At 55.6% G+C, this 10,346-nt stretch overlaps 1 protein-coding gene across 1 annotated transcript; it reads right to left on the bottom strand.

Moving 5' to 3' along the window:
* Positions 1-324: 324 nt before the first annotated feature.
* Positions 325-9,099, bottom strand: CD22 (CD22 molecule; the record flags this gene model as incomplete). Its single annotated transcript, XM_082677008.1, has 13 exons — positions 9,051-9,099; positions 8,410-8,784; positions 7,239-7,532; positions 5,878-6,144; positions 5,480-5,743; positions 4,196-4,453; positions 3,731-3,991; positions 3,385-3,648; positions 1,772-1,868; positions 1,542-1,617; positions 1,235-1,359; positions 753-837; positions 325-456 (listed from the first exon to the last, which is right to left on the bottom strand). Exons 1-13 carry the CDS (start codon positions 9,082-9,084, stop codon positions 325-327), a joined length of 2,532 nt encoding a protein of 843 aa, XP_082533134.1. The 5' UTR covers positions 9,085-9,099.
* Between the last annotated feature and the right edge of the window lie 1,247 nt (positions 9,100-10,346).

Genomic DNA, 10,346 nt, shown 5'->3' on the forward strand with positions numbered 1-10,346 from the left:
GACCCTTTGGAGGGTCGGGGTTACCAGTGCTAAGAAGGAAGACTGTCTCTGGACCATGTACAAAGTTCTCTGCACCAACTGGGGTTGCAGTAACTGTGTCCGTGTGTGCGTGCTCGTGTGTGTGCGTGTGTGCGTGCATGCATGTGTGTGAATGCGTGCATGCGTGCATGTGCGTGTGTGTGCGTGTGTGTGTGTGTGTGTGTGTGTGTGTGTGTGTGTGTGTGTGTGTGTGATTTCTCAGCTGAACAGCAGAGGCTGAGAAAGTTCCAGGACCGCCCTGGCCCCTGCGGCCCCTGGCCCCTCCACCTCAGCTGGTTTGGCCCATCATTGCTTGAGGGTCACGTATTCCACTCCTTCCTGGGCCAGCGGCCGCTCCCCAAACCCAAAATGGACCATCTCCGAGTAATGTATCCCCTCGTCTTCTAGGACCTCTGGAGTCACGTTCTCATAGTCGCCCTGAGAAAGCCACATGGTGGTGAGCGTGGCCTCACGCTCACCAGCCTCCCGCAGCCCGCTTTCCCTGTCCCTTCTCTCCTCCGCTCCGCCTGGGGGTCCAAGAGCGCGAGCAGGAGTCCTCTTGTCTAGAAACTGGCTGCAGCCGTCCTCAGACTGGGAGGTGCCTGCCCTGGTCTGACCTCACCAGGGTCTGGGCAGCCCTCCCCACTGTCCAGCCTCTGCCACCCAGGCTCTGGGACTCACAGCCGAGGCCAGGTCCCGTCACTTCCCCACCTTCCATAGCCTTGCCCTCTTACCACGTGACGCTTCTGCACCACAGAGTAAGTGACCGTGTCGTCCCTGTTTGAGGAAAGTCTCCACGTCTCTGAGGTCCCTGCATCTCTGAGAGGGAAGGCAGAGAGATGACCACAAATGAAGGCTTTTGCATGAAATCTGCTCCTTCTTCCAACTCCCCTAGACCCTAAGAGCACCCCCAGCCTCTCAGCCCCTTGCATCATGCCTAGTGCACACAGCAGGGGCTGATGTATCAGATGAGTGAACGTATGCGTGTATGTATCGCAAAGTCCCAACCTCGGTGATAGAGACCGACTCTGGCCGTGCCTGCTCCTGGTTTGTAGGAACAGATCCAATTCCCGAGACCGTTACCAGGGGGGTTGTTACAGAGCAGGAATGAGGAGAAGAAGCACGGGCCTGGCACACACAGGGCAGGCGAGACACGAGCTCTGCCCCCCGCACCCCTCCCAGGGTGCAGGTGTCACCCCCCTGGTGCCCTCAGTACCCAGGTCTCGGTGCATCCGTCTCGCCAAGAGGAAAGCGCAAGGCAGCATAGCTGACGGCGTCTTCCGTCACTGGATGGTAGCACCCCAGGGAGTGGGGGCCTTCAGCTTGGGGGGTCCTTCGAGCCTGAGAGGAGGACGAGGTTTCGGCCCTTACCACTCCTCTCCCCGCCCTAGCTCCCCTGCCTCTCTACTCTTTATCACCCCTCTCCACTTTGTTTCTCTTCTTTTTTTTTATTTGACACATAGTTGATTTTCCACTTTGTTTCTCTCTTGACTCGAATGCATTTCATCTTTCTGCCATCCTACCTTTACATTCCTCACAAAGAAGTTCTGTCCACTGGAACTTTCCTGAAGCCCCTGCTGTCTCTGAATCCTCTTCCAGCTGAGAAATAAAGACCTGCTCAGGGAGGACGAAGGGCCTGGGAAGAGGACCCTGTGGACTCGGCATGCCGGGGGCTGCAGGACTGAGTAACCGGGGTCGTTCCCTGGGTTGGGCGGAGGGGGAGCAAAGGTGGTGGGCAGTGGGAGGAACTCACCTCCGCTGCAGCTTGACTCCCCATATTGCCAGGAGGAAGATGGCCAGACAGAACCCCACTCCCAAGGCCACTCGCCTGATGATGGAGGCTGAGCTATCTGATAGAGAAAGGAGGTACGTCAGTTGACGACACTGCCTCAGTCGGGTAGCAGGCCAGCTCTGCCCTGTGACCTTTGCCTGGGAGGTATCCTCGGCTCCTCTCTGCACAGCCACGGTCCTTCCGGCCTGTGCGACATCTCCTCCTTGCCCAGGGGGTGTGGTGCAGAGAAAGAGGGAGAAGCCAGCCCTGCCCTCTGGACGTCTCATTAGGAGGGAAGGGCAGCTCTTTTTCAAGAGGAGCTCCTGCTGTGTGACAGCCTCGGGCACACACAGAGCACGTAACCCTCATAAATGGTGCCGCCTCTCCAGAGGGCAGCTTGGCCGTGCTTAAAATCACTTGTCCTTTTAGCCAGCCAGTTCACGTAGGAACCTAGCCTACAATTCTCCTCGCAGGTGTGCCCAGAGCAGGAGACTGCACCAGCCTTGAGGAGGGCAGTGGACACATAGTTATTCAACATCCGTACACGGGACCGCAGTGCACCCTCAGCAAAAGAGTCAGGTCTCCAGGGTGCCTGCAGAGGGGAGACCCAGGGGACTCCCTGGGGAGATATACAATGTGTATATTGTATATACAATATACATATACAGTGTGTATATTGTATATACAATATATATATACAATGTGTATATTGTATATACAATATACATATACAATGTGTATATTGTATATACAATATACATATACAATGTGTATATTGTATATACAATATACACATTGTATATGTTTTTATACAATGTGTAACTTTTCCAAATGACACCCTCAGGCTGGCTCCCTTTAGCACCAGCTTTGCCAGTGCCAATCCTCTAAGTTTAAAGCCATGGCTCCAATCATTAACCTGAAAAAAGCACAATAAATAAATTAAATATTTTCCCCTGTGTTTTTCCAGACTCTTCAGACACCCTGTATATGCACAGATAGAGAACAATCTCCAAGTGCTGTTATTACATGGAAGAAAGGGAAGTTCAGGGCAACGTGTGAGCTCTCCCGCCATCTGAGTAACAAAGAAGGGTGTATGGACATAAATCTCTATAGGCCTGTGGTGCACGTATAGAAAAATCTCTGTGAGAGGCCATATCCAGCTGCCAACGGTGAAAGCCTCAAGGGAGGGAGGGGGTAGAGTTCTCGGGGAACAAGAAAGGAGACGTATCTGTCCTTCCACTATTTACCCTTTCATGCTGTTTTTACCATGTACTTGTATTGTCTTTTAAAGAAAAACCAAAACCACTACAATCTCAAAAGGTAGAAACAAGCAGCCTATCAAGGGTGAGGCAGAGAGAAAGAGGCAGAGAGAGGGAGCCAGGAGGAGCTCAGGATGTCTGGAAGGTAGGGGCAGCCTGAATCCTCCCGGGGTGGCGAGAGACTGATCGGGGAGGAGGGAAGACAGGGGAGCTGTGTGTGGAGAAGGGGCGCCTCTGAGCGCACAGGCTGCCCACTCCCCACCCTCCGTGCAGGAGCGGGGAGGAGGTCCGGAACGCACGCCGCAGGAGTGGCCAGGGCCGGAGAAGGGCCCTTACAGTAGACGGTGAGGGTGGTGGGCGGCGACTGGCCCCGGCCCAGCCTGTTGGTCCCCTGGCACCAATAGGCGCCTGAGTGCTGCAGCGTCACAGGGTCCAATCTCAGCGTCTGATCGTAATGGCGGAGGTCTTGGTTATTCCAGTCAAACCATGCGTAGTGGGAGGTGGGAGGGTTGGCGTCGCTCTCGCACGTCAGGACCGCTTTCTTCCCCTCCACCACTCCGTCTTTCGGGCTGATGGACACATGCAGGCTCCTGGGTGCATCTGTAAGTAGAAGCAAAGTCAGGATCCGGGTAGCCAGTCACCTGCCCGTCTCTGCTCCCAGCCTCCGGCTCCAGCCACTCACACAGCACTTGGAGAGCCCAGGCCTTAGATGAGGTCTGTCCTATGGAATTGTTGACCAAGCAGTGGTAAGTTCCAGCATCTTCTGGAGAGATGGCGTCAAAGCTCAGTTTCTTTCCTTCCTCCAGAAAGATTCCATTTTTCTTCCAGAAGAAGCGGACATCCGCGGGGCGGCTGCTTAAGAAGTCACATTGGAGGAGGACCGGGCGCCCAGAGCGAATCTCACTGTGGGGAGTGACCTGGACACTGACATCTTTGGGGGCATCTGGAGAGCAAGGACCTCAGGCTGATCTCTTGGGTCTCTTCCCCTCTTCCTGTTCCCGAGAATTCCTCTCCCCTTGGCCCTGAGGCCTGACTCTCATCCCTCAATTCTCTGTGAGGACTGTGGTTCAGGCTTTGGTCTCCTCACCCTTAGAGCCCCGCACCCCAGCTGGGCCACCCCCTAGCTCCCCCGGCCCAGGGCACTCACACTGGACATCCAGGTCGACAGGGGGAGACCACAAACACCACTGGTTACAGGCTGCGCACTTGACTGGCCCTGTGTCCCAGGCAACTTTTCGAATCGTCAGCCCAGCGGGCGATAGCTGGTCCTGGAAGCCTAGGTGATCCCATTCATATCGGGTAACTCTGGGATTACTGGAATTGTAGGTACAGGACAGGATCACACTGTCTCCTTCTCGAATCGGTGTGGGGCTTTGAATCACTGTGATTACCTCCTTGGGAGGATCTGGAAGAAAACCAGAGAGGTGGGTCAAGAAAAGTCAGAAGCCCATAAGACCTGTTCCTTCCTGCTCCCTCTTCCCCCTTCCTGTGCCCTGCATTCACGCAGTTCCTCTATTAGCGGAGGGAGGGCTTGTGCTTCCCTCTTGCCTCTGAGAACAGAAACCCTGCCCTGGCCATTTGGCCTGGCTGTGGTTTGAGACAGGATGGTGCAGTGGTTAAGAGCACAGCTCTGGGCGGGGTACGTGTGGTGCTGTGCAAGGGAGGGGCCCCTCTCTGTGGGTCTCTGCACGGGTCTGGGGCACGGAGCCGGGTCACTACAGTAAGGGCGTTAACTTAAAAAAGAAGAAGAAAAGCAGAGCTCTGGATCCAGAGTGCCGGATCCTGCCCCTTGGCGTTGTGTGACCGTGGGCTGCAGGCCTCAGTTGACTCATCTGTCAAATGAGGTCCTGTGAGTAGCTAACCTCGTGGAATCACTGCAGGATGGAGTAAGAGGATGCTGTTAGAGCCCTGTGGCGTGTGGTAAACACACAACACGTGCTGCTTCTGCTGCTGCTGTTACCACATATCCGGTGTCTAGATTTCAGGATTTGGGCGTCCACATCACAGTATCTGGCCCCGACTATGACATCCCAGGGTCCAAGGATCAAACCTAGGGATTCTCTTTGTCCGGGGCTCCCCTCGGTGCCAAGACTCACTGTGTTAAACAGGGTCTGACAACCAAGAGGTAAAGAAGCATTTTGCCCCAGTCCTCCTCGAAAATTTCAAGACCCCTTCAGGGACTCAGCCACTGCGTCCCTCGTGGGACCCTGGCATCTTGCCACTCATTCAAGTCAACAAGCATCTACTGAGCACCTCCCACGAGCCAGGCCCTGTCTGGTGCTAAGGACACAACTGTGAACACAACAATGGCCCCAAGAAGCTTATCTGCCGGGAGCCCCTGGTTTCCGCTTGCTGTCCCTTCGCGGGCACGTCTACCCTCCTCCTGCCCCCAGAGCCATCTCCTCCCTCCAGCAGCTCTGCGGCTACTCACACTGGACTTCCAAGTCAGCTTCCTGGCCAACTTGTCCAGGACCAAGATCATTTTCCGCCAAGCAGGAGTACTCCCCAGCGTGCCTGAGGAGGACCTCTGGGATCTGGAAGGTCCTGTCCGTCTTTCCAGGCATTTCTAGCCCATTGTAGTACCAGGTGTAATTCGTTGGAGGAGGATTGGCCAGTGATATACACGTCAGCTCTACTTTATTTCCTTCCTTCGTTGGCGAGGAGACGATCTGAACCCTGGAAGGTTCCGGAGCATCTAGAAGAAGAGGCCGAGGCTGGGAGGCTGGGGGTGGTGGTGAGCAGAGGCCTCCGGGGCTCCCCTCCCATGGGCCTGGAAGGTGCCCCTGCTGACCCCCGGCCCGGCCCTTCCCCAGCTCCCAGGAGGCTCACAGTGCACTTGGAGGTCCACTGCTTCCGACTCTTCGGAGCCCACATCGTTGTGGGCCTTGCACTGGTACTGCCCACTCATCCTCCTGGTCACCTTGGGCAGAGTGAGCGTGGGCGTCTCCTCCTCCGCCAGCAGGACCCCGTCCCTGAGCCAGGCCACCTTCTGGTGCCGTGGGTTGCTGCTGACAACCTGGCACGTCATGGTCACAGACTCTCCCTCTGTCACAGTGGCTTCTCTGGGACTGACCTGGATCTTCAACTTCGGCGCGTCTGGAGAAGCGGAGGGAACAGTGAGGGAGGGGATGGGGATTCTCAGAGGGTGTGACGGGCTGACAAGTTGCAGGCCTTTTATTCTGATAAAGCAGCGGCCTAGACAGAGCGGGCAAGGGTGCGTGGCCACTCACTGTCACCCTTGTCAACAGGTGACTGACCATCACAGCCTCCCAACTCGGTTCTCTGCTCCCCACACCCCAGACCCCAAAGGTCTGGTCTCCACCAGCAGCCAGCAGCATTCCCAGGACTGTCCATCAGACCTCACGACTCTCCTGCTTGAAACCGTTCAGTGGATTCCACGCTTAGAGAACAATCCAGAAACGCTCGCTGCAGCCCACGAGATCTAGCGTCCCGGTCCCTCTTGGCCTTCCTTTCCTACCACTGGGCCCCTTGGATGTAGTGCCAAGCTTGCCGGCTCCTTGCTCTGAGGCAGACACACCAAGTTCCTACCTCAAGGCCTCGGACTTGCTCTTTCTTCTCCCTGGAACGCTCTTCTCACGGAGATATGCCTGCCTCAGGCCCTCCCTTCACCCAAGTCTCAGCTCAAGTTCAGCCTCCATCCCTCACTCCCTCTGTCCTAGCCCTGCTTTATCTTTGTGTGATACACTTAGCACCACCTACACATATGTTCTCTAGTTCCCTTTTCACCTATCTACTCTTCGTCTCCCTGACTTCAATGCTAGTTCCACGTGGGCAAGAACTTTGCTCACTGCTCTATCCCCAGCAGCCTAGTAGGTTCACAACAAATATTTATTGAATGAATGAATGAATGAGGCACAAAAAAATGATGTGAAAAAATTCTTCATCCCGCCCCCCAGGGGAACCAAAAAACCTTAACCAAGCGATCCCCAAATCAGGTCATGGTTTGAGGATAGATTCTTTTATTCTGAATCAGGTGTCCCCTGAAACACCAGAGCTGATGATGGGAATGGTGGAGGAGGGGTCGCGGCTCTGCCTGGACCATTCCCAACAGCGGGTGCCCACAGACCCATCACGCTCCCCTCTGTGTGGGCTCCTGTTACCCTCTGCGGGGGTGAAGGGATGACAGGACCCTCGGCCCTCCCACAGAAGCAAGCACTGGGGAGACTCACGCTTCACGTCCAGCCACACCGTTTCCTCAGAGAGTAACTGCTGTTCCGTGGGGTCCCAGAGCTGGCAGGTCAGGTTCTTGCCGTGGTGAGTCCACTGCGGCTGGAACGTGAGAGTGCTCTGGGTGGAGACGGTCTCGGTGGACAGGGAGGTGGAGGTGACCGCACGCTCCTCCAGGGACCACTGCAGATGAACCTGGTACTCAAAGCAGGCGAAATTCAGCGAGCAGGTGACAGTGACGTCGTGGAGCTCCCGGATGTCTGGAGGGAGCTCAATGTGGGGTGGAGGAGCCGTCTCTGCAAGAGAGCAGGGGCCACGCTGGAGGCCTGGGAACCTGGACCAGCTTTAGATGCCCTGCCGCAGAGAACCCATCAGGAAGCCCCGGCCGGTCCTGTCCACCTCCCTCCGGGCCTGCCTTTCTCTGCTCGGCCCAAACCCCCTCTGAAAGGTCTTGTGAAAGTTGATCCTCCTTAGAAACGGTGTTTTATGTTTTATAGTTACTTCGTTCACACCCCCTGGTGTCTGCTTTCTAAATGTTTTCCACACCACTCCCCCGGCGCTCCTTAGCGGATTTGACGCGTTTAGTTCAACATGCTTAGCTTGGAGGACAAACCTGGCTCAAAGGCCTCGGTATCGGAGACCTCCCACACGGCACTCCTGGAGGGGATTCCTTTAGCGCAGAGGCCTGTGTGCAGCCAGTCCCTGCTCTCCCCGAGGCTGGGCCGCCCTCAGATTGCAGCATCTGAAGCTGCATCTCTCACCCCAAACACAGGCCTGCTTAGAACCACCCACCGAATGAACAGGCCGTGGAATGGAGCGAGCACACTCCCTCGGGGGGAGGCCCCAGACCTGTGTTTGGTTCACACCCTATCTGTGTGTCATGTAGCCACGAAGGCCTAATTAGAATGGATCCCCCCACATTAATACATTGGGAGATTTCACTTGAAAATTCAGATTTCCATCTCTGGAAAAGCCAGGGGAGATGCTCAAGGAGGGATGAGTGCCCCTAGGCTCCAGTCTGCCACGGGCGCCACTGTCCTGTGGCACCCCGGTCGCTCACTGGCATCCCTGTCTGGCCTCTGCAGGCGACCTGGTTTGTGAGCTGTCCCAGGAGTCGGGTGCTTCCCACGTTCCTCATTGCCGAGACGAAGGAACCCATCCTCAGGGCCTTACCAGAGATGTTGAGGCCGATGGCCTCCATCCATTTGTTCTCCCCAGACGTCATCCTCAGCCCCAGCTGACCGCTGTCATTGACTTTCACGGGATTGATGAGGAGGGTGCAGTTGTATCTGCCATTTCCCAGGAACTGTACCCTTCCCTGACCAGCAGGAAACTCCCTGATTTTTAGGTTCTTATAGAGGATGGTCCCATTGTAGCTCTTGGTGGAGCTGTCGTACTTATAATTGTGGTACACGGTCAGGTTATCTAGCAAGTGCTTGTTTAGGATACGGTAGCGGCAGGGAACCCAGACGCAGGCTCCATCCCAGGCGTAGAGGATCTTGGGATGTTCAAACGTCCACTGGGCTGAGTCAGAGAAAGCCAAGTATTCTGGAACCCACCAGAGCGAACAGAAAGCATTACTGAAGGACGATGAGCGCATTCTAAAGAATTTCCTCTGAAGAGGCGGGAGTGGGGGGGTGGGGGGGGAGAGAGGCAGATACGCAAAGAGAGACGTATACACACGCACACACATATACACTGACTGTCCCCACCCTGCCCCACATTTACTCTTCTCTGCCCCCATCTTTCCTCCTCCTCCTCCAGCTCCCACAGTCGTCCCAGACCCAAGTATCTGCCCAGGCCACCATCCTTACCGAGAAGCAGAAGCAAGGGACCGAGGAGATGCATGGCGCTGTGTCTAGGCGGGAGCCTGGGCCAGGAAGAGTTTGTCTTTAAGCCATCTGGTCACTTACATCTTCCAGACAGCTTTTCTTGCTCACCCACTGAGCTCCAATCCCTTCTCCCTGATTCTGAGAAGACCGTGTCTGGTTGCATGGCAGGATATGGAATTCTGGAAGCTCACAGGGTCTTTTTCTGGATATGCTGTGCCTCTCCCATCAGCCTGAGAACCATGTAAGGCTAGCCTCTCTCTTCCCAGCACTCCTTCCTTTCTTCCATCCATCCATCCAAAATTGTATAAACTTGCTGCCCAGCTCTCAGGCTTTGAGTGGCACCAAACTACTGAGCACCTCGAATGCCAGGCCCTAGGTGACCTGGAGCTTACCTTGGGTCAACTAGTGAAGGGTGGGCTAGAGGTAGTCCAAGGGCTGCCGATGTGCAGCCACTGTCCATCTCTACGTGTGGGTGCACGTGCGGTGAGCTGGACCGCCACCTCACTGGACTTTTACATAGAGTTACATTTACATAGAGTTAAATTTAAGTCCCAATTTACATGGTCGTGCCCTGAATGCGTGTCCCTGGGGAGTCAGCAGGACGTGCCAACAGAGTGTGTCTCCTGTCTCAGCACAGACCTGCGTCTGTCCCGCCTGCCCAGCCAACAGTTCCCACACATCGGCGTCCCCTCCCCAAGCCCCTCCGGCTGGCTGTGCATCTCCTCTGGCTGCGCGACTTATGCTAAAGGACCGTTGGGTGTCCAGGACCGGTGTGGCGAAAGCTAGGCCGCTGGCTGAAAGTAGGAAGGGGGTCTGTCCCCAGGCATGGCAGCCGTGCTGGACTGGCCTGGGCATAGATGAGGGCAGGCTCTCCACACAGAGCTCATAGAGCCCTGCAGGTGCTAATAGTGTTACAGAGAAAAAAGTCCTCGAGGTCACATCTGTTTGAGAGAAGCTGGATTTTAAAAAGTGAAACAGGAATCTTTAGTGCAGGCCTTTTCGAGCCCTTTAACCAGCTGTATGGGCATCATGCATCTCCCAGCGTGGGGGCTGGAGTAGAGTACACGACACATACCTCTTTAGCCATGGGAACAATTCTATGTTTTCCATGAGGGCTGCAGGGTCAGTGTTCTGAGGGATGCACTTTGGGCTCCCTCTGGGTCTCCACAAGGGCTATGGCCAGGGCCAGATTCCATTCCCCGTGGCAAAGATTAGCCTCCAGTAGCTGGGCCAGGGTACCCCCTCTGCCAGCAGCCACCAGTCACACCCTCATTGGGG

The sequence above is a fragment of the Grampus griseus genome (assembly GCF_964374135.1).
Source record: "Grampus griseus genome assembly, chromosome: 19".
NCBI lineage: Eukaryota > Metazoa > Chordata > Mammalia > Artiodactyla > Delphinidae > Grampus > Grampus griseus.